Raw genomic sequence first — 25,060 nt, forward strand, 5'->3', positions numbered from 1 at the left:
TTTTTCCTTTGTGGTCCATGCCATAGTTATATACTAAGGATACCAGCTGACTTGACAGATAGTCATAGCTTGGAAGTCATGAGTCATGAGCTGGAAACTGACAGTTGGTTGAAAGCTGGAGGTCAGAGTCGGAGGTTAGGGCCTTGAGTTGCATTGTTAGAAGCTGCCACCTAACAACGACTATTGGAGACATAACAGAGTGAGAAGACTTAGTATGTGCTGTAGATGTAGTGATTTAGATTGTGTAAGTTAGACTGTTACAGTTATTTGTAGCTACAAAGCATAACTGGTCAATAAAGCAATTATCAATCCAATCCATATTTATAGTAACTAATATGTGACTGTATATTTTAAGTTGTATGTAGTATATGTTAAATGTTCTACTAGATGCTGAGACTAGAGCAGTAGTCTGCACTTGAATTATGGCTGAATATCACTATAGATATTGTGGAAAATGGCCAGGTCTCACACAGTAGGTGGATAGTAGCACAAAGACTGTAGGTTCAAGTGAGCAGAGTTTATTTGATCATTTTGATATCAGTGGTATGTGACAGTGCAGGACAGTTTTTATACTTGGTATATTGCAATTTCTTTATAATTCAATAAGACTTAGTAAATATTGTCATATGTATGAGTGACTATAGACATGTTTTAGATTTAAGATTAGATTTATTGACCATTTTAACACACGACTCATGATTACACTTAATTATAGTGCCATTGCTGATCTCAATATTTTACAAATAATTACAGCACATGCTAAGTCTTTTCAGTCTGCTGTGTCTTCACCAGCTGTTCCCTGGTAACAGCTTTGAACAGTGGAGATTCTCCAGCTTCCGTGCTCACTTAGTTGCCTGCTGGTTCTCAACTGCACTGACTAAGTCTTCTCTTCACAGACTCCCTTACAACTGACTAACTTCTAAACTTAGGCCTCACCATAGCTCAGCAAGTTAGTCGCTGGTTCCCCAATGCGACAGCCCGGGTTTGAGCCTGGGTCTGGTAATTTGGGATTTGTGGTGGACAAAGTGGCGATGGGGCGGGTTTTCTCCGAGTTCTTCGGTTTTTCCTGTCAATCTTCATTTCACCAGTTGCTCCACAGTCACCATCTTCTATCATCTGGGGCTGGTACAATAGGTCAGTAGTGGCCACAGTACCAAGTGGACTCAAGTCTCACCCCACTAAGAATAATAATGCAAAACTTTTAAATATGCCTCAGTTATAACATCTCAGCACAGACTGTGCAGATAATACCGTTTCTTACAGTTCCTCAATTGTTGCATGTGAACTAGTTGCCATGGAAACCTGTTTGTTTCATGATCGCTACCTAGTAAGGGGATTACATGCTGCAATATTTACAAGTATAAATAATTATAATGTCATAAATGTTTAATTAAATACTGGAGCTTAAATTCTTCCTCAGGTAAGAGGATGAACATTCTTCATGAACATCTGTCAGAACTATGATTTAGAAGTATAATTTTGTTGTTCTTTGTTTCAGAATAAAGATGTGGAGAACAGACATCGAACATCATCAATAAACACTGCTGATTCTGAACACGCTAGTGGTGCATTTGATCCTGAGACGCGTCGGAAATCTGTGTACCAGTGTGACTATGAGTAAGTCATGTATGTCAGATTTTGATTATATGAACACCATATCTGACAGCCAATAATATTGGATATAAGAAAAACAACTTATCTGGGTGAAAACTTGATGTCGACTAAAATAAGAATTTTAAAATTATTATATTGCCCAATGACTGTGTAACAATTTACGTTACAAAACACCTCAGAGCAAGTTGTTTCTGTGTGGAAAATTTGTTTCATCTTTAAATTCACATCGATTGTTTAACCACAAGTTTGCAAGAAAAATGTAAACAAACGAGTAACAGTGAAAGAAACAAACCTAAAGATAATGCAAGGAAAAAAAAAACAAATATAACGAAACTCTCCTACCCAAAGTATAACATAGCATAATTATCTGAAAAATTTTCAGCTATCTCTGTATCTTATAAGAAAGCGTAATTTGACTAAATTCGCACCCTATAAGGATTATGCCTGAAGGAAAAATTCTGAGGTTCAGATTCCTTGAAACATGAGGGGGAATGTAGAAGAAGGTACTTAATTGGAATGGAAGGAAGGGCTTAGAACTGAAAAGGACAAAATTTATGTTGTTCAGTAACAATGTTCAGTAATATAGTTTTTGCTGCATGGTTTTTAACAGGCCCCTCACTTCAAGAAATGTAACAGAATATATGAATTCACACTTATTAATTCCAGGCAGGATGATCGTCCAGAGAAATCTGACATTTGCTACTACCTGGGTGTGGCATATGCATCAAACCTGGGTGGAGCTGGCACACTGACTGGAACAGGAACCAATCTCACCTTCAAGGGAATATGGGACACGTGAGTCCGATGACCTTTTTGAATAATTTTTCATGTGGGGAATAAATGTCTGAAGATCAGTTTATTTGATTTAATTTACTGATCGATTTCCTTGGTTTTAGTGGAATAATTTCATATTATAAACGTTTTATTCCACACATCAATGTCATAGGATGTATGTCCTATCATTTGGCCCTCTTTTTAAGTACTTTGGGGATTATAGTTGATCTTTCAAGCTAAATTTGATATTTGTAGTGCCCAGATTGATTGAATTGTGTGAATTGTCATCATCAGTTAGATCATATGCATAAAAAATAACATCCATTTTTGTTTCTATACAAAATTTAAATAACAGACTGTTTCATACTTCAAGATTACATAACATAATTTTTTTTGTCTAAATTTTTTATTAATTCCAGCAGATTCAACAAAAATTGTACACTTAAGAAGTCTTTGGAGAGTGGCACTGAAAGGGTTAATTGATGTACTTATTCTAAGTTCACATACAGGAGCGGCCTCCGTGGTCTAGAGGTAACGTTCCCACCTCATGACTCGTAGTACCCGGGTTCAAATACCCGGCGGAGGTCATCGAATTTTTAAGGGCGGAAAAATTCAGGGAACAAGTCCTCTGGGAGGGACTTTAAGCCGTGGGTCCCGTGTCGTAGCTTTACGGCACGTAAAAGAACCTCATACCTCCAAAGGAGGTTTGCTGCCCAACAGCAGTCACTAATACCTCCAGTAGATGGGGGAAGCATTATAGATACTTCTCAGCCAGTAGAGCCGGTCTCGCTGGCTGGGCGGGACTGATGGTAAGCACCAATACCGGTAGGATATAGAGGCTGGTAGAAATCATAGAGGGAAGCACAATGGACCACTACAGGTCTAAGTGCATGGGGAAACCCACCCTCTCTAATAACTAACTAAGTTCATATACATGAAATTGGCATGTTTATCAACACTTAGATAGAATATGACATGCTTTGCTACATGACACTAAGCAATTAAAATGCAAACGAATTGTTTCTCAGTGTGCAGTATGACAATTACTTAACAGAATTATTTATATAAAACTAAAATTTTAAGTTTTTTAACCGACTCTTAGTTTTTATTTCCTTTAACTCCAAATCTACACAAGTTTGATATTTTTTTTTCAGTATGGGATATTTTACTATCACAAAGTGCTGTTTCTTTTTCTAAAAAGAAACAGGTTATTATTGTACCTTACATGTACTGCAAGGTAAGTACTGTTTGGTTAAAGTGCAGTTATTTCTGAAGTTGGTGACATTTGAATTACATGCATAATTTTGTGCTGTAATTGTGGCATGGATATAAGATTTATTAATGTGTAAATAATGAATACATTTGTACAATTAAGAAATAGATTTTTACTCTCCAGAACATTAACAAATGCCCATTCTGCCTTGATTAACTGTTTAAAGTACTTTTACGTTATGATCCAGGGAAGCAGGGTTTTTTACTTTTACTTTTTTATCTCTGGCATAAACTGTTTAAAAGGAAAGGATTATTTGACTAACACTTCATCAGTTATATCCAAATGTGTTCTGGAACAAACTAATGAAAATAAATATTGTTCCCTTTACTTTTTCTCTTTAAACTTAATGCTTCAAAGAATCATAAGAATGACTAGGTGATTTGAATCTGTATCACTATTAAGGGATTTTCAGTATTTCTGGACTTCTACATTTTTTCTACAGGAATAGCATAAGAGAGATGATAAGCATGATTGACAGAAGGATGTGTGGAACTGCTGCATATAGATCAGCAGCTGTGAGAGTGTTCTGATCTATGCTAGAGTAGCACTCACCATTGCTTGTTGTGAGACCTTGCCTCATAATGAGATGGTTGCAGTGTGGTTTGATTTGTGGTATAGTCAAATCCACATAATTTACCATGTTTCCATTTTATATTCCCTGCTTTACTTTCATGCCATTTTTGTTTTGCTTGAATCCAGGAACTGCACATTGGATTTATCTTTCCTGGATATAAAAAAATGTTAATTTGACCGTGACTATAATCCCACAATTTTAAACATTCTTCCTCAATGAGAAGTTAACATTTTTTTAATTTTGACTTGCATTCTTTACTACAGAACATTTCCAGTAGCTGGTGGAGTGAACTTCGCAAGTTGGTTTATTTTTGGTGCACCACTGATGTTAATAAATATGCTGGCTGCTTGGATCTGGCTTCAGATTCTGTTCATGAGTTTGTTCAGGTAAATGTTATATATCCATGTTCACTGTGCCTCTTGCTGGTAGGCCCCAGCTAATTAGGATATTTTTATTCGGTATGTATCGGTGTGTATACATACATGCATGCATCCATTTGCATCCTCACGGCCACATCTTTGTATGTCTTAGAGGTGTTATGTTACATAAAAAAGCACAAAGCAGATTTGATCCAAAATATAAATATTTATAGTTATAATACAAGAATAAACAAAGAATTTCATGCTCAATTCTGCAGAACTACATTATTTAAAAAAAGTGTGATAAATATGGGGATAGAATTGTATAGTAAGGTTCCAAACAAAATAAAAAACTCAGTGGGGTTTTCAGCTTTTAAAAAAGACTTAAAATTCATCTTACTGAAACATTCTTTTTATACGATAAATGAATTTGTTAGTTTTAATAAAAAATGGATGGTGCAAGTACTTATGTTTGGATGTCATAGCCATTCATGAGCTGTATATTGTACTTTGTATATTTGTTGGAATGTTGTATTTATATATTGCTTATGATTGTAACAAATGTTGGTAGTATGCTTGTAACTTTGTAGATTTATTTTGTTAACTTGTATTACCGAATGACTTGTCCAAGTGTTACTATGTAGCAAAACAGATGAAATAAAATACAATACAATGTATGCATGCGCATTCATACACACATGCGTGCATGCGTGCGCACACACGCACACACACACACACACACACACACACACACACACAGAGTTTCACAGAACTCTACAACACTTAAAATAAGGAATATGCAGTTATGATACATCTTTGTTATACAGTAAGTCCCAGAAATTTCCTGACCAGGTAGAAGTTGTAACTATGTTAAAAGACATGTTAAGATACTGCTGAAGTTAAAAATGATGTCAGTGAATAACAAGGTATAAGATCTTGAACAATGAAGAACTTATTTTTGTAAAGAAAAATATTTTGTATACTAAATGGGAACATAGAGTCTAGAACAATTGTACATTTTAAACTACCAGTAGAGGAATTGATATCTAATTCTTTGATTTTGTTCTGCACTTTAATTTTTCAGAAAAAAGAAAGAAGACAAAAAGAAAACAAGTGAAGAACAAGCCAAAATAGTAAGAGAGGTCATTAGTGTAAAATACAAAGCGTTAGGACCAATGACTTTCCATGAAGGCTCAGTCCTAATACTCTTCATTATTGCTGTGTTTCTTTGGTTCTTCAGGAAACCAGAGTTTATATCAGGATGGGCTCAAATTGTTGCTTCGGTGTGAGTATTATACATTTAAGAAATCAAGCTTTCTTTAAAGGGTCCTATACATATTGATGCAAGTAGCACTAAATGTATCATCATACAGTAACATGATGTAGAATGAAACATGTGGGAATGTTTCAACAGACATTTTCAATCAGCATATGGTTATGATGCATGTAGAGGATCCCATCATATTCAGGATATGATGATACCTAAAAGTTGACAGTCTCTTGAAATGCATCACAATGCATGGTATTGTTACTTATATCGACCTGTATGGTGCCCTTCAAAAACAAATCATAATTTTCAGGCGTAGTCTCATTACAGTTACAGTCAGTTACTGAAGCAAGACAGTTTTGGAATATGTAGAGTTAAAGAAGCAGTGCTTTCATTTAAAATATATTACTTATGTAAGAAAGACAAATCTGTATAAACAAAACAACACAGCCATACATTTATCACTGCAAAATATCAAGAATAGATTAGTAATTAAAATAAGCGTAGCTTAATTTTGAGAAATGATATGCATACATTAGTGATAGTCTCTTCCATGAAGAAAGAGTCAATATCTGTCATTCAGTGGAGGTAGCACTGATAATAAAGAAAAAAAAAGGTGGGGATGATGGCATGGCACTATGAATCAAGTTGCCAAGGTGAAGGGAAAATGTGCGAGCTGAATGATCAGACTGATAATGTGGTAATCATGATGATTATAAACTTTCTGGAGAAAACTAGTAGCAATGAACTTTACTCTGTTAGAGTTAGAAGGGATGCACCCCTGTCTTTGAGAGTTCTGAATTTTTAATGTAAGTAAATATGTAGTTGTGTTGCTTTAACACTGTGATACCTTTATGCTGAATTCAAACACAGAAAACCTCTGCCTGATAACTAGATATAGATATATGTCCTGACAGTCATATGTTAACCTGCAACTGTGCTGTTCTTAGTAAGAAAGAAATAGTGTGAGCTTGGGAACCAATCAACAAAATATTGTATGGAAGGCTGCAAAAGTGTTCGTTTACTCTGGAATAAACTGTCAGTGAATGAAGTATATAAAAGAAGAGTACACATTCATTGTATAAATATAAATGGACATGCTCATATATATGTCATACACCAAAGGAACGTTTTGTTACTGAAGAAGTAATAAAAGGATATGGATTATTTTAAAGCCAACTATGATTTTTAACTATGTTTAAATAAGTAAAGTTATCCATTTGTTTCTTATTATTTGATTTTAGTAATGAAAACAATGAAATACTACCCTTGCAAAGAAAAGGAAAGCCAACTTTTTATTCTGTTCAAATAATGAAATGTTTATCTCCCTTTTATTTTTTTTTTGTGTTTTAAAGAGAACGTATGTACAAACTACGAAGTTCTGACAGTTAAGGTCCATATACACACCACAGACATGTGATGAAGGAAATATGTTAATAAAAAAAGTAAATTTTGGTCCTAACACAAATGATTGGCCATTTTATTGTGTAGGGGGAGGTTTAAAATAAGTTGACATTGATATATCTTTGTGTTATGTTTAGTTATATTACTTATTTATGACTCTGAAAATCAAGCCAGACTGCAAACAATTCTAATTTAATTTTTCTCACATATTATCATCATTTGCTATAAAAAAAGCAATAAGATGATTTTTTTTTCTTTTTAAATATGAGACTCGGTACAAGCTTCATTTTAAAGCTCTTGTTTTCCATAAATCATAAAGCCATTCATCAAGTGACACATGGTTGCCATGTTGGCACGTAATGAGGAAGTACAGTACAAATGTTGAAATGCCTTCAGTTACAAGATAATCACCCAGAATATAATGTCAATCTTCAGTTGGTTTGTAAGTTGTGAAGAGGGAGAGACATAGATACAAGATATGTGGACACAATGACATCAGAAACCATCTTGCTTTTAAAATAATAATAAATTTTATTCAGAACTGAAGGTTTAATTATGAAGGTAATTTTGGATGTATGTGTTGTTATTTTTCAGTGAAATTGATGATGCTACCCCAGTCATGCTAATTGTATTCCTGTTGTTCGTGCTACCAGCAAACCTAGACTTCCTGCAGTTCAATTCTAGTGGTAAGTCAGTTTCAGGAATAACTGTAATGCTAAAATTTGCATTACACTTCTCAGAAATCAACTTTTCATCTGATTAAATAAATAAAGAATTAACAGCTCAGTTAAGGCCGCAATTCTGTTTTCTCTCCTTGAATACAATTAATTAACACTTTATTAGATTCAGAATGACACTGAAAATAATATTTGATGATTATGTGTTAACTGACACATTAATGAAGGATGATGCACAAAAAGAAGAGGTGGAGAGTGGTGACAATAATAGAGGCTTTGTGTGAGTGGCATGTCAAATTATATAGAACAGGAAATTTTTCACTTTCGGATTTGAGGCTCAGGGTGCAGCAAAGGACATAAATGACAGTTTAAAATGTCTGAACCATTTTCAATATGTGGAGGACAGAGCAACAATTATGCAAAACAGTCTATAAAATCTTCACTGTTGGCTTGGGAACCACTGACAGAATGAAATTGAAATTTATATTATGCTGAGGTTAATACAGTAATGGGAATTTTGGCCTTTGTGTTGATTTGTGCAAGGATTCCTACACCAAGCAAAATTACTCAAGTAATGAACAGTACAGTTTCATATTTTGCATAATTACTGAGTTTGAATATAATTTGATTAGAACATTTCAGTCCAAGGTTACATACGTCAATTAATTTAAAGCCCCATCTCCCCTGCCTTCAGGTTAATTAAATTTATTTAACTTTTCTAACCAATATTTTAAAATTGGAGTACAATGAGACAGTACATGGGCTGTATGTAGACTTCAAGAAAGCCTATAATTCAGGTAGGAGGGAAGTATTGTACAATAAGAGTATGGGATACCAATGAAACTGTTTAATCTGATTAAAATGTGTTTAAATGAAACTTATAGTAAAGTTCTAGGTAAAGATTTGTCTGATAAATTTCCTATCCAGAATGGTCTAAGGCAAGGGGACGCTTTATCGCCACTCCTTTTCAACTTTGCTTTAGAATATGCCATTAGGAAGGTCCAGGAAAACCAGGTGGGACTGAAATTAAACAGGACATATCAGCTGTTGGTCTATGCCAAAATCATGACTTAACAATAGAAAACAGATGTTTTGAAAATGTGGCACAGTTCAGATATTTGGGAATGACGATAACAAATCAAAACCTAATTCAGGAGAAAAAGAGGAGATTGAACTCAGGTAATGCTTGCTACCATTCAGTCCAGAACCTTTTGTCTTCTTGTCTGCTGTCCAAAAACAGAATATACAGAACTATAATTTTGCCTGTGTTTCTGTATGGATGTGAAACTTGGTCTCTGACATTAAGGGAGGAACATAGACTGAGGGTGTTTGAGGGCCGAAGAGGGATGAAGTGACAGGAGGTTGCCAAAAACTGCATAATGAGGAGATTCATAACTTGCACTCTTCTCAAAGTATAATTAGAATGATCAAGTCAAGGAGGATGAGGTAGGCATGGCAAGTAGCACGAATTGGGAGAAAAGGAATGCATATAGGATATTGGTGGGAAAGACAGAAGGAAAGAGACCACTGAGAAGACCAAGGCGTAGGTGGGTGGACAATATTAAAATGGATCTTAGAGAGATAAGATGAGATGATATGGATTGGATTGATCTGGTTCAGGATAGGGACCAGTGGAGGGCTCTTGTGAACATGGTAATGAACCTTTGGTTCCATAAAATGCTGGGAAATTCTTGAGTAGCTGCAGATTTGGCTTCTCCTGAAGAAGGGCTCAGCTCCATAAATAAGCAAATGACCAATATTTTAAACGTTTTAAAATAATTTTAACAAATTTTGCTAACACATACTATAGAGTTACCACATTTTTCCCAAAGTACAGGTACTCCTCATTATACAGTTTTGAAGATGTGATTTCATATGATGCATTCAAATAATTTAGAACAATTTCAAGTAACAGCACTCACTTTAATGTGAATTGCTTACTGGCTGATTGAAAGAGGTGGGGAGATATTGGAGCAGAGTACTGTGTGGGTGGCAGAGGAGGAATGAAAGGGGAGAAGTAAAATTTGGCCTGCCCATGCGACCTCTCATATGCCTCTGCTGCTGGTGCTCTTTGGAAGGATGAGGAAATATTCAGTACACTATTTATTTATAATTCAAGTGGCCTCAATTTCTGAAGTTTTATTCACATTTTGTTTTATTCAGTTATTATACCTTAAAAAATTGGAGAAAACTTTATAATGAGGTGCTTGATAACTTGTACTCTTCACCAAATATAATAGAATGATCGAGTCAAGGATGATGAGATGGGTAGGGAATGTAGTGCAAATGGGGATAACAGGAATGCATGTATGATTGTGGGAGAATTGGAAGGAGACCATGAGGAAGACCTAGATTTAGGTGGGCGGATAATATTAAATTTGATCTTAGAGAGATAGGATGGGGCAGTGTGGAATGGGTTGATCTGGGTCAGGATAGGGAACATTGGAGGACTCTTGTGAACACAGTAAGGAAACTTTGTGTTCCTTAAAATATTGGAAAATTCTTGAGTAACCATACAACTGGCAGCTTCCAAAGAAGGGCTCATCATTTAAAATAATTCTATAATAGGGAATCAAAAGGGTAAGAAACATTCTGCTAGTGGTGAGAAAGAATCAGAAGAGAAAGAAGGAAAATTCTTGAGTAACCATACAACTGGCAGCTTCCAAAGAAGGGCTCATCATTTAAAATAATTCTATAATAGGGAATCAAAAGGGTAAGAAACATTCTGCTAGTGGTGAGAAAGAATCAGAAGAGAAAGAAGGAAAATCAATAAATCTTGAATAAAAGTTAGATATAATTCATCACTGTGAGAGAAACAAGTGAATATGTGACATTGTTGACTCCATAGGAATATAAGGATCTACATTAAGGAATGTTTGTAATACTGAATAAAAAATAAAATAATTGTGCATGTGCTATTTTATTATATGTTATTACAACTATAATTTCAAAACAACACCAGAAATAATTGATACAATGGAAAATTGTTTTCAGCTTTGAAACTGAATCAGACAAAAAGACAGTCATGTGTAGATCCCACAACCATCAATGAAAATTTAGAAATATTTATGATTCTGTCAAGAGTGATGGCTCTCCTACAAAAGCAAAGGAGTTTAATGCCAGCAGTGGCTTGTTTTATTGACCCAATCAATGGCATAGTTTTTATAACTTGAAACTTAGTGAAAAAGACACAGTGTTGATGGGTTGCACCATCTAAATTTCCTGAAGAATTCAAGGAAATGGTTAAGGAAAGAGGGTACTCACTAGAACAGACCTTCAACTTTCATGAAACAAGGATGTTCTGGAAAACAATGCAAAGCCTAGCTTATATATCAAAAGAAAAAGCCAGTGCCCCCACGTTCAAAGCTGTCAAGAATGGAATCGCTGTCTTGCTGTGTGGAAATAATTGGTGATTACAAATTTAAACTACTTCTAGTCTATCATTCAGAAAATCCTAGGGCCTTTCGTGGGACATCAGAGTCTTGTTTACCTCTTCTTCTGCACTTCAGCAGAATGGGATGGATAACTAATGATATAATATTAAAATACTTCTGACTCAGTGGCACAGCTATTTTGCAAACATTTCAACATTGTTCCAGCTCATTTCTTAACAGTGTCTAGCATTCTTTTACAAACTAAATAATTATAAACACAATTCACTTATACTAAAATGACATAAATATTACTAAAAGAAGGAAAAGGATGTGTTGTGCTGTACCAAACAACTAGTTGAAGTAACAGCAGAATATCATGTTACTTTTTATAGCATATCTTGGACATTTCCATTGATTCCTACTTGGGAAAGTTTGCTTGATTTATGCAATTTCACTCCCTGTGACCCTTCTTCTTTTTGGAAGGAGGGGAATACAATTGTCGGATAATTCAAGGAGCATCTGTGCAGAACACGTAACTTTGGAAGGAATGGGGAAGACAGAAACTGCATCATATCACTAAAATCAAGACAATCCTGATTCAGTTCTGTCCAATCCACATCCTCACAAACTATTTCCATAAGCTACCATTTAATATGACTTTCCAGTTTATGCCCAATTCTTCTAAATGACTGCCATCTAAGGAATCCTGTATAATTTTCATTTCTCCCATACATTTTTTCATCTTCAGCTAATACGTGTATTTCCATGTTTTAAATGCCATTTTAATACTAGATGAGGTGTGTAAGACATCTATTGCCATGTTAAATAGAATCTTCCATTCCTCTCTTACTTTATCTCTCTTGAGCACAGAAAAGTTAAAATAGTCTGTACATTTATTTTGAGAATTAGTATCATTTTATTGTTGTCTTGTTCTTTTAACTGAGGTATCAACATATTCAAATATGAGGTAATTATGTGGCCTAATGGGGTTACTGTTTCAACCCCCTGCAAAATATCATGGAGTGCATGAAATAGATATATTAATAAAGGGCGATTTCAATTATTTTATAAAGGTTCACTCTATTGTCATGTTGGTTCTTCCAAGAGTACACAAAATACAGATTTGATTCATGTTTATACTGATTATTCTGACCTTAGATTTGCTTCTAAAATAGCCTGTAACTTGATATTGTGAACAAATTTAGTTATGTTATGAAAGGAATACTGGATGCTGGAAAGATTTATACTTCAGTCTCCTTTCTGACTTTGCTCATGCCCCCCCCCCAAGGAAATGGTATCATTAGGACAACCTTAAATAAATTTTGAGTGTAATTTTTAATTTGGCACCACGTTGCTTGTGTTGTACAGAGAGACGACCAGCAAAAGCTGCACCAGCGCTGCTCACATGGAAGGTTGTTCATGAGAAGGTGCCCTGGGGTCTTGTCTGTCTACTTGGTTAGTACTTATAATAATTTCTATAATTGTAAGTGTAATAATCTTAAAATATTTTAGTCTAGATGTTGATACACTGGAACTACATGTGCGTGTGTGATTCATTCCTGAATTTTTGAAGTTAAAACATGCTGCATGAAATTTTATTTTAGACACACTGTGTAGTATTTCTTTCATACTTAAACTGTCAGAATATATTAAATAGATTAACATTAGTGTCTAAATATAGGTAATGACATGAATTTAACTTCAGAGTTAATCCCTTCATTTACATACTTTCTTTTTTGTTATCAATACCCTCCAAAGGCAATTTTATGCTGTATTTTGTTAAGTCTTCAGTTTACAGATACAGTGAACCCCACTAAAGAGTATCCTGTTTAAAACGTTTTCCCACCAAGAAAGTTAAAATCATTGGGTACCAAAAGTAATACCATAGGAGTAAAGTATTTTCATCAGATAGACTTGAAAGGATTCTGACAGTGGTGTATACTGAACTTCTTTTGGACTTCATCCATTATCTGGTATGTAAAAGACAAAAGACCATGATGTTTCGGAGACTGGATCTGTCTCCGTCTTCAGGTGGGTGGGGAAGGATAAACCTACTCAGTTGGGCCCGTTAGAAAGAGCTAGTCTCAATCACTGGACTGGTACAGACCAGGGTTTGTCCAGTGATTGAGACTAGCGCTTTCTAACGGGCCCAACTGAGTAGGTTTATCCTTCCTCACCCACCTGAACACGGAGACAGAACCAGTCTCCGAAACGTCGTGGTCTTTTGTCTTTTACATACCAGACAATGTGTGAAGTCCAAAACAAGCCAAAAGAAGTATTTTCATCAGGTTTCAACCCTTTCTCGCATAAAAACATACCCTGCCCAAGAAGAGCAATTTTAAATATATGTATAGAACATTTTATTCGTTTAACAGGTTTCTGCCAGAATACATTACGTACATACAGCAACAAACGAGACACAAAGTAGATGCTTACATAAATCAAACATGTTGTAGCACTAAGCAGCATTCAGTGAGTGGCTGGAGTTGGGCAGAATTAGCAGTGACTTTACAACCTTCTCCGTGCATCTAGTTGGTAGCATAGTCATTGTATGCAAGGTTACAAATGTGTTAAATTTTGTAAAGTTGCATGAGAGTGAACTAACTTGTGGATTATATAGGTATGCATGGCTACAAAAGCAAACATAAAATGTAAGGTGTTAGCAGTTTCTGAGAAAATGGAAATGATTAAGAATAAATGAAGAAAGCAGTCTTCTGGGATTTGGCACCGTGTATATGTGGTGTTAACCGATGTTTCGGAGGAGCGTATCGCCTCCATCTTCAGGGTAGAAGAAAAAATATAAGAAATCTGCAAGCGAGGAGACTGTGAGAACTGGTAAAAGCAGACTGTGGCGATACGTTCCTCCGAAACGTTGGTTAACACCACATATACACGGTGCCAAATCCCAGAAGACTGCTTTCTTCATAGTCACCGCCGTGAAAGCCTCAAATCTTACAAGAATCAATAACTTTGCATGCCAATGTTGACACTAAATAGTGTTCTGGAGAATAAGAAAATCATTTCAGCAATGCATAATTACTCAAACAGATAGAAAGTGTATATTTCTTGGTTTCTTGGAAAACTTCTTAAAAGGGATCCACTGTATTTTGTCATCATTCATGCTTTTTGAAAGGGTAAGTTTCAGCTGAGAATAGGCCTGTTTTTAGAAAAGGAATTATGGGACCAACCCCCCAATTTCTGCCAGAATGTTTGGAGTTATGGGGAAAGAAGTGGTTTAGCCTATTTTCCTTATTTTATAAGCTTCAGATTTTTATGTCACTAATGAACCATCGGAGATGTACATGTGAAATTTTGAATTAAACTAGATTATAATCATACCTTTGAATTTTACATGTAACATGCTGTCATGTCAACAGTTACAAACATGGCAACAGTAGAACACTTTGAAATTGTAATTGATAACATAATAGCCATAATTTGTATTCATGGAAATTACATACAGTACAGAGCTATTAAAATTGTATGAAGTTTTTTTTTTTTTCAGAATTGTTGAGTCTGGCAAATTTTCATTACTGAAGGAGATGAAATGTTTGTTTTATCAGCGTAGTTAATTTTTTAATTCACATAATGAAATGTAGCCTTTATTTATTTATTTTAAAAGCTTCTCCCACCTCCTTAAAAATTAAATAAAGCATATGTTATTGTTCTGTGGAATTCATTTTATCTCATGTTAAATATTAGGTGGAGGTTTTGCAATGGCAGCTGCTAGCAATGAATCAGGTCTGTCAACTTACCTGGGTAAAGAACTGGTCTACCTTCAAGTGCTGCCTCCATTCTTAATACTCATCATTGTTGCAACAGCAACTACTTTCCTTACTGAAGTGTCATCCAATACAGCAGTTGCTAATATCATCTTACCAGTGTTGGCCCAGATGGTAAAGTAATCACACTAGTATTCTCAAATTTAAAGTATTCATAGAGAGAATGGTACCGTGAACAATGGGATATTTCTCATTGGTTAATTGGTTGCCTTATATTTGGAATGGATATTTCAGATCTTACTAAAAATTTATCTTTAATAAGCATGAAGGATGCAGAAATGTGAACAGACAAATATAAAAATTTTTGGTATGTTGTTGATGAAGCTCGAAGCAGAGTATATGGAGAACTGCATTATGTAAGCATGACTTGCACTGAGCTCGAAGGAATTATCTGCCTGCACTGTGTTGTGACGTTGGCAGTTCAGTTAATCAAATGCTCATTAAATGAGTATATCTTACACACTGTGTGTGACAATAGCTGTTTTCCATTTACGTTATGCTTTCAGTCTTTTTGTGTTAACTGTCTGTTCTCCACAAGTTCTTAATCATGAGTGGTGAGGAGTGTGCATTTCTTGCCAGCATTTGTGAAGGCTGTTCAGGTGCTTGTGTATCGATTCTTGCAGGCTGTGGCAATGAAAATCCACCCTCTGTATTTCATGATCCCAGCGACTCTGTGTTGTTCTTATGCCTTCATGTTACCTGTGGCAACTCCTCCTAATGCTATTGTTCTTGCAGCATCCAATATGAAGACAACAGACATGGTGAGTTATGGATAAACTAATCGGTCAGTAGTAGTATGAAACTAATTAGGTAGTGGTAAGGTAAAATAAAAAGGTGAAGTGCTCTCCCTGTGCTTAAGCACCATGCTAGGAAGACATATGGTGGAGTGGAAGTATAGATCAACAAATTCTTAACCTCAACACCAGTTGGTGGTGATTGGTCAGCTTTATGCCTCAACTGCTTTAGTACTGTTTCAGTATTCTGCAGATGTGTAAGCACGGTTTGACTGACTACCACTTGTTGTCATAGTACCGACCCATTTCTGTCAGCACTGCATGAACTTAAATATACCATGGTGAAAGAAGTCTGTTTCAGTATTTTGCAACCAAGTATGCTTGGTTTGCTGGATGGCCTCATTATTGCCATAGTATTGGCTCCTCATGTTATCGTTTATGAGCCTAAACAGGTGGTAGTCCCAAGGGGCCAAGTCCAGACTGTAGGGAGGATGGGGGAGCACTTCCCAGCTATGTTCTCCAATGTACAATGTGAGGGAATGAATTATTCTGTTGAAGAATGAGGTGCCTTTTCATTTGATGCTTGACATGAAGTTCACATTAGTTTCTAGAGTATATGAATGTGGCAAACTACGAGGGGAAGTCAATAATTATCCGCAATGCAGTTGTAGTTGTGTTTCTGTTGGCAGCACTGTCATTTTGCGCAGCATCGCCATGCGTGGTTTCCTTATCATTATTTCTGCACAGGTTTGATGTTGCTAGGTCAGTTCCATCGTCGCTGCCTTGCCGTTAATCATGGCTGCTCCGCTTTCTGTTTGCACCAAAGAAGAGCAACGTTCAGTGATCCGGTTTTTGTGGTCGGAAGGTGTATCAGGGGCCGCAATCCATCAAAGACTTTCAGCACAATACAGGAACAGTGTTTTGCTGCAATGGAGTGTCTACGAATGGATTGAAAAATTAAAAAATGGTCGCACAAGTGTTACGCATGAGGAAGGAGCCGGACGACCATTCATGGCCACAAATGAGGACAACATTGAGTGTGCACCTGACATGGTTCTGTTAGACAGACGAGTGACTATTGATGAAGTGGCAAATCGTCTGCAAATTAGTCATGGTTCTGCCTACGAAATCATCCACAACAGACTTGGGTTTCATAAAGTCTGTGCAAGATGGGTCCCAAAACAACTCACAGTGTTGCATAAACAAACGTGCTTGGACATCTGGCAACAACATTTGGATTGCTATGGTAACGAATGTGACGTCTTCTTAGACAGAATCATCACTGGTGACGAAACATGGATCCATCATTGCGAGCCAGAGAGTAAACGGCAGAGTATGGAATGAAAACATCCACAATCGCCCAGCAAGAAAAGTTCAAAAGCCAACCATCCGCAGGAAAACTGATGCTTACAGTTTTTTGGGACTCACAAGGCCCAGTACTGGAACATTATCAGGAGAGGGGAACAACAATAAACAGTGATCATTACAGTGAGATGCTTACTGACAGGCTAAAGCCTGCAATTCGAAGCAGACACCGAGGACTACTGTCAAAAGGTGTCGTGTTGTTGCATGACAATGCCCATCCACATACTGCTGCCCACACTGCTGAAACCCTCTGGAAACTCAAGTTTGATGTAATGGCTCATCCTCCGTATAGTCCTGATCTCGCCCCTTCTGACTACCACTTGTTTGGTCCACTCAAAGAGGCATTAAGGGGCCGTCGATTCACCTCGGACCAAGAAGTGAAGGAAGCGGTGCATGCNTGTTGAAAAGCAAGGGGACTATGTTGAAAAATGATGTTAATGTAAGTTTTCTATTTGTATTTAAATAAAAGTTATAGCTACATTGCGGATAATTATTGACTTACCTACGTACATTGACAGTCTCCTTTCTGAGCAGGAAACGAATCAGTATGCATGCCTGAGTATCCCAAAAAAACTATTCTCATTATTTTTCCAGCTGAGAGTATGGTTCTGGCCTTCTTCTTGTTTGCAAATTCAACATGATACCATTCCATGCACTGTCATTTTGTTTAAAGTTAAAATGGTGGAACCAGCTTTCATTACCAGTCAAGATTTTCACTAGGAAGTCACCACTCTTCATAGCCTATCAGTGAAGTAACTGCGATGACATATCCATGCATGTCTTTTGTGTTCATCCATCAGCAGTTAGGGAACCCAATCATAGAACACTTTCTGGTATCCCAAAGTCTTTTTCATCTTCTGCACAACACTGTGTCCAATGCCACACAGCTCTACAATTTCCTCAACCATTGCCCTTTTGTGATCTGTGATGAGGGCATCAATTTTCTGCTTGTTACATTCCATGATGATGGGTCTTGGTCGATCACTGCAACACAGATCGGTCATGTCTCTGTCATCTTTGAAGTAATTCACCCAACACTTCACATTGCTGGCACTCATACAGGGATCTCCATAGACTGATGAAGTGGATCAAAGATGTTTGCAGCATATTTGTTCTCCTTTACAAGGAATTCAATCATAGCATGTCTGTGAAACAATACAGCTTTTACACCCATTTTGTTGTGGGGGTTATGGATGGGTATTGGTGTGCATGTTCTGGAATTTATCTCAGATTACAGAAGACAGATGCAACTATAAGCTGCATAACCTCTATCCTCATTATGGTCATAAAACATATATAAACTGATGCTGCTCATTACTTTCAGCATAGCCCTCACAGGTTGTCCTTGGGTGACAATAACCCTGGAATTTCTGGGCCACTCCTGGATTTTATGTAGCTGACTCCATGGAGAAAAGTTCTTGGGAAGCTGTGACAAGGAATTCCTTGCCTTTTGTGGAACACAAATAATCATTACTGTTTCCAAAAGAGCCACTGAGCCCTGGACTAAGCAAGACAAATTTAGTCCACACTGTATTTCCTTAAGATCCATTTTAATATTATCCCCTTATACATCTAGGTGTTGCAGGTTTTCCAAATACAATTTTGTATGTATTCTTATATCCCTGTTACTGCAACATGTCCCCACCCATGCTGCCCTCCTTTGTTTAGCACCGTAAGGATTTATATAGAATGTCCCAAATATTTTATAATTTTTGTGACTTTATTTTTGTATTAATTCACTTGATGCTGTTTAAAATGGTGAAATTAAGTAGCAAAAAATGAGACAGCGGGTATGTGGAGAGCGTATTCATGCTCTATTTAATTAATGCAGTAGCTCAGAAAAACCATAAAAATCAGCTAGTTAACCGGGGTTCCATGTATGTTACAACCATGGTTACATTCATTTTATAACCACAGTATTCTTTTTCTTCTCTTAATATGCTTCTTTTGCTTGCTTGTAGATGAAAGCCGGCATTGGAATGAATGTAATCTGCATCGTCATTCTGTGTATTGTCTTCCTCACTTATGGCTCATATGTATACGACTTAGACAAATATGAAGAGCATCATTTTGTGAATAATGTGACACTTTTAGCCTGTAAAGAACAATAATTAAGTTATTAAGTTCACTTGTATTATCACTGATTTTAAGCTGTATTTTTAGAAACACTTGTAGTATTATGTTGTGGAGTCTTGCATCTTATTATATAACACCTTATGCATGTCCATCACCCTGATCCTTAAGTACTGTGGACACACTCTCATTATCCATCAAAACTATCCAGGCCTGCTGCTTAATATTCATCCTGACATCCTTCTTACAAGGGTAATATGATTCACAAACCACCACTTTTTTCCTCTGCCTGAGAACCATACCATGAAGATGCACTGTGATGTGGAGGTAATACTTCACATGTATTATACTTAACTTGTGCACCACATGAAGGTGAATGAGTGGCTTCAGTCCTCCAGCGGCTTTACCCCTGATATTCCTTAGAGGTTCAAGTCATTTTAGATATGGTGATACAGGTTAAAATTGCAGTATTCCTACTGGAAATCAAACCCAAGCCATCCAACATGTAAACAAATAACTTTACTGACTTCATTATTGTAGCTCTCACATTTCTAGGCAGAGATATGATTTCCATACAGAATACTCTTATGGATATGTAATTTGCTAAAAAGTTTTGAATTTTTGGATTGTCTTCTATCAGACAGCAAGATACTGGTATACAGAAATTATTTCAGTGCCATTTTATTTATGCAGGTTGCTAAAATTGGCATATGTATAGTATTTATTGACATTCATGTTTTCTTTATACTTACTGCATTACTATAATAAGAGGGTAACAGAAGTTTATAGTCTTTTCTTGAAACAAGTGCACCACTAACCACTGTAGTGCAGTATTTTGCATGTTTCATATTTTGTGTGGTATCATTTGGAATAACTGAAAGTTATGATACACTGTCCTGTCAGCAAATGTGTAAGCAAGCATGTTTTGTCAAGAATGAAATGGACATGCTGTGGAATCTAATGGAAGAGGAATATGTCAGCATGTTGTACCTACAGACCCACTATTTGGAAGTGTTTACAACAGTAACACACCACAGAATTCAGTGATGTAGACATACTCGTAGTAACTAGCAACTCATGGCATCAAGTCTTTGATGCAAATTTGTGATATCATGGTATTCTATATAGAATAGGACACAGTACAAAGAAAATACAAACTCATATGATTTATTTTTGTGCTGGTATCTATAGAATCTACACTACAATGTACAAACACATAAAATAATTATTTCTCAATATTCTGTCACAAAAATATGTTTACTGTCGAAGTGCACCTCATTAATAGTATAGTGGAGAATCTGCCTATAACACCCATTTCTACTGAAGCAAGAAAGATTGATCAAAAAGCTACACAACTCAGGCTATTAACCAATTTTTCCACAGGAAAGGTATTTACATAAAGCTATGCTTGTGGTAACACTGGAACTTTAAAACACATACATCAGGTACATATCCTTCAGCCATCCATAGGATGCATCTGGAGTGTACTAGCTGGTAAGGTGAATAGTAACATTTCCAAAATTTTGACTATTCAATTAGTGCTGGAAAAATACTTTAGCAGAAGGCTGACAGTTACTAACAGCGAAATGGGCAAAGTGCATCATGTTCTGCTCCAAACTATAATCATGGCAGAAGTGAATCTAATTATAAATCTGGCTGTCTTGATAATTACAGAATACCATACAATTTCTAGGTGCAAGACAAACGTGTTATATTGCCAACTGGTCCACTATACAATATGAAATTAACATAAACTAATAATTTTAAATTAAGAATTCAAATACAAATTAGGTGAAAAGAGAGTATTTCTATGATTAGGAAGCATTAGACTCGAGGTTCCCAACAATTATGCCACCATTAGAAACTGAACAGTAACAAAGTGAAGTTCCTTCAATATGAAAATGGCATTCACCAATTCAAATACAAAACTAATACAGCACAACTACTCTAATGTGTTATGTTTTTTTAATCCCAGTAACCAGGACACACTCTAATAGCAGATTTTTCTTTAGCAGTTAATATCCAAGAAATTCCCTTCACTGTGCACCCACAAAGTATGTGACCTAATAATTACTGGACTGCCCCCCCACTCCAGTAACTGCATTTACCTTCTATTTCATGCTGTCCTGTACAAAGTAATATCTTCCAGCAAAGAGAAGGTGAGGCAAGTGATGGATACAAATGCTTGCCTTGACCACTCTTTTTATCATTCATGTAAGAGCATAGTGAGCTGCAAAGGTATAAACAGAAATGGTAAGAGGCAACAGAAAATTATGCCATTGTTTTCAACTTGCACTGTTCATGCTGGTGGGCACTCATAATTGCCTTGCCTTCCCTTTGTTAGTGGGTAGTAATTTCCTTGAAACTAGATGAAGAAAGTCTAGTGACTGTGCCACTGTTGTAAGCATTTGCTGAAGTCCTAAGTTTAAAACTGGCCAAGTGCAGCCTGCAGATTTTATTCAATTGAGATATATCTCCTTGTCCTCAGTATCAATTTCAGTGGGGGGAGGGAGTTATCTAGTAAGCTGTGGGTCTCTGAAGGTCCCACAACAGTAGTCAAATCACTATGAAATGCCTGTTTTCATGAGCAAGTTCCCTGGTTTGTAAAATATTTTCATCCATTTTCTTCGTGGATGGGTGGACATCCCAATTGCTCAGCATTGTTAGCTGATATTATTCAACTTCTGAACTTTGAAAATCCATCAAATGTTTTTCTACTTATGGTTTCCTCTCCAAAAGCAAGTTTTAACATGTAGGTTTCTTTGGCAGTTTTGCCTAGTCTGAAACAAAACTTTGGATAAAATGCAAATCCCAACAGGCACAATACACAACCTCACTTCACACGGTGAATGGAAAATGGCAGCACGATCTACTCTTCCTCCACCTAGCAGAGCTCTGTCCCAGCAACAGTCGTAAAACTGCAAACAATCCAGGAACCAACTGCTTATACCATGCACATCACTAACAAAACAAATGTACCCAGAGTCAATTCACATCTTCAAAACCTATTTCACTAATATATATTTTTATATTGCCTTCCCATCTGTGTCTTGGTCTCCTTCCACACAGTAAGAATTCTTGTTCCTAAGTTATCCAGTTAAATAGTGTTTCAATTTCAGAGGCTAGTAGCATCAAATGACCTACGAAGATAGCATACCTAGAAGTAGATAAAGATTTAGGAGCAGGCAATCATAGCCATTCTGAAGCTGCTATCCTGGCATCCACTTACAGCAGGGATAGTCAATCATATGCCAGCAATCACCTTTGTGCCCTTGGAAGGTCTTTCAGCACCAGCAAGAATTTTGGAATGTTTACAATTTCTTAATTGTTTGCCAACTCTTGAATTATACTAGTAACTTCTGTATGCCTTCACAGTAATGTATCAAAATGAACTTCTTCAACAAAGTTAATTTTCCTCAGCCAGTTTATTAATTAACTGTATGTTTCATTCTGCTGATAAGAGACATGTAATGTTATATTTCACACTTCGCATAACATTCAAATAGATGTAAAAACAGAATATATCTGATGGGAAATATTTGGAACAATGAAATCATACATTTTATGCTAAAATAGGTACAATTACTGTGTGTCCAAAATTGAACTGAAATAATAAATTCCAATCATTAAGGGAAGACTTTCAGTCAAATCTTGTTCTGAGCCAAACAGCAATGACAGATCCCCTTTAATATTTAGGTTTCTTAAATTCTGATTCTGCTGGTGCTGGAATCTTGCGCTTCTGTATGATATTCTGAATCTTCTGCCACTCCCTATCAAGTTCTGCCTTTTCATTTTTCTCCTTGTGGTATTTCCTTGTACGTCGTCCATCAGCCATTTTGACCCCATACTGAAATGCAGCCTTTGGTAAGGCCTCTTTGTTATTCATGTAATCACTGTATTCTTCCTGGGTGTCAAAGTCCCATCTTCCAATTGGCCCCTTCTTATTACCAAGGTCCATTTTGGTATAGTCTACTTCATCATCAGAATCATCAATAGCATCCTGCATTTCTTCAAGACCTGGATAACATTCAGCATATCCTTCTGGTTCGGCTGCCAATCTTGTCAACAACTGCTGTGCACGACTTTGGTTCTGTCCCATTTCTCTTTTTGGTACTGTTGGAATTTTGTCAGCTTGTTCCAACTTTGAGGTAGCACGTGGTTCTGGCTTGGATTTCCCCTCAGCAGCAGCCCAAGCAGCTGCCTCCTCTGCAGGCTTCTCAAAGTATGGAGTCCGTCGTTTCTCTCGTTCTTTGTCTCCACCACTGCCAGCTTCCCGTCTGGACAGTGAAGGTATATAGTCTCCAATCTCACCATATATGCTTTCATCCACCACACCTTTGCTCTCACCCTTATTATCACCAGCTCCTCTACCTTTATCCTTCTTCCTTGACTTTTTGCTGTGTCGACCTCCTTGCCGTAGATATGACAGAATTTGAGCCAATTTGTTGATGACTATATCATTTGTAGTGAGGGTGGCTGTAGCCTCAAGACTTGGTACATCAGCACGACTCCTAATCAAAGTTGTTGGGATGTCACTCTCTGCCAGTTCATCTTCTAGATCTATCACATATGCCATTCTGCCTGGTGCAAACAGCTCATTTTTTTCAGATGCTCTGAACTTGAAAAGCGCTCTATAGACATTCCGTCCCAACTTAGTTTTGAATTGCATTTCTTCTTCATCGTCCTTTTTTTCCTTTTTTGTTTTTACAAGCTTTTCCATTTCCTCTTCCTGCTCCTGTTCTTTTGCTTGGATTTCACTGCGAACTTTCTGCAACAACGCATAATCTAAGCCTTTCACCAAGTGGGTATGCTCCATGTCACCTCCCAAGAACTTTGATTCTTGAATCATTTGGCGACGCCTTTCTGCTGCATCCAAACCAGATTTCAAATCTGGTGCCACTGCACGGTAGCCACTTGCAGTAGAAAGCGGATCTTCTGCTTGATAATCTGGGTTGGCCCCATCTCGCCTCTCACCTGCTCGATCACGGTATTTCTTTGCAAGTTCTGCCATTTTGTCATCTTCTTGTTTCTTCAACTTGGCATAAAAACTTTTCTTTTTACGCCGTCTTTCAGCTCTATCATCACCTTCTGCATCTGCAGTAGCAGTGACGGCATCTCTAGCTGGCGCTAATGATGAAGGTAGCGAAGAAGGTACTGAAGACCTAGGCGTCATTAATAACCTCCTGAAATCGTCATTTGTTAGTCGTTGGGACCTGTCAGGAGGCTCTTCCCTCGTATCACCTGTACTTCCACTTGCACTGTATTCGTTCTCAGGCATGATTAATATTTCCTTTTACTCAGTTAATGTAGAAACTCAATATATTCCCCAATATTTACACACGGCCGATCACCATCATCATTGCACTACGTATATTACACAAGTACACAGGATAGACACTTTAATAAATCGCTTTTTCCCTCCTATATCTTTCTTCCCTCCTCAGTAGTGAAATTTCCTTACATTCGGTTACCTTAACGGTTGTCGGTTTAGTAAATGGAGAGAGAGAGAGATTGTGTGTGTGTGTTGTTTTTTTGTTGCTTCCACGTGGATCGAATGATAAGTGAGAATCAGTGTTCACTCTACTCCTGCTTTATTAAGACACTGAAATTTGATACAGAAGTACGCCTATATACACATACAAGCTTATAACCATAGTAACACATAACAATATAAAGATACTGTTGTTACACACGTAACTGTAGTTACACATAACAGTAAACATCATTTAGGTAACAAGAAATAACCTAATTCTTAAATTGTTTACTACGATGTTGCCAACTCTAACATTA

At 36.7% G+C, this 25,060-nt stretch overlaps 2 protein-coding genes across 2 annotated transcripts in view; one reads left to right on the top strand and one right to left on the bottom strand.

Moving 5' to 3' along the window:
• The window catches only part of LOC111868739 (protein I'm not dead yet), a 59,117-nt gene extending 36,704 nt beyond the window's left edge, over positions 1-22,413 (top strand). The window contains exons 5-13 of the mRNA XM_023859674.2: positions 1,499-1,617; positions 2,281-2,409; positions 4,499-4,621; positions 5,679-5,879; positions 7,860-7,951; positions 12,685-12,771; positions 15,019-15,212; positions 15,722-15,859; positions 19,159-22,413. Of these exons, the coding sequence (XP_023715442.1) occupies positions 1,499-1,617; positions 2,281-2,409; positions 4,499-4,621; positions 5,679-5,879; positions 7,860-7,951; positions 12,685-12,771; positions 15,019-15,212; positions 15,722-15,859; positions 19,159-19,308 (1,233 nt within the window). The 3' untranslated portion in view covers positions 19,309-22,413. The remainder of the gene's footprint in view (positions 1-1,498; positions 1,618-2,280; positions 2,410-4,498; positions 4,622-5,678; positions 5,880-7,859; positions 7,952-12,684; positions 12,772-15,018; positions 15,213-15,721; positions 15,860-19,158) is intronic.
• LOC111868740 (protein Red) lies at positions 20,422-24,785 on the bottom strand. Its single transcript, XM_023859675.2, has one exon. The coding sequence runs from the start codon at positions 24,546-24,548 to the stop codon at positions 22,956-22,958; it is 1,593 nt and encodes a 530-aa protein (XP_023715443.1). The 5' UTR covers positions 24,549-24,785; the 3' UTR covers positions 20,422-22,955.
• Positions 24,786-25,060: the final 275 nt, after the last annotated feature.

Source organism: Cryptotermes secundus, unplaced genomic scaffold, assembly GCF_002891405.2.
Source record: "Cryptotermes secundus unplaced genomic scaffold, Csec_1.0 scaffold13, whole genome shotgun sequence".
Lineage (NCBI taxonomy): Eukaryota > Metazoa > Arthropoda > Insecta > Blattodea > Kalotermitidae > Cryptotermes > Cryptotermes secundus.

What these genes read in the sequence shown, in the direction of transcription:
- LOC111868740 (XM_023859675.2), bottom strand. Translation starts at nt 24,548, where the DNA reads ATGCCTGAGAACGAATACAGTGCAAGTGGAAGTACAGGTGATACGAGG.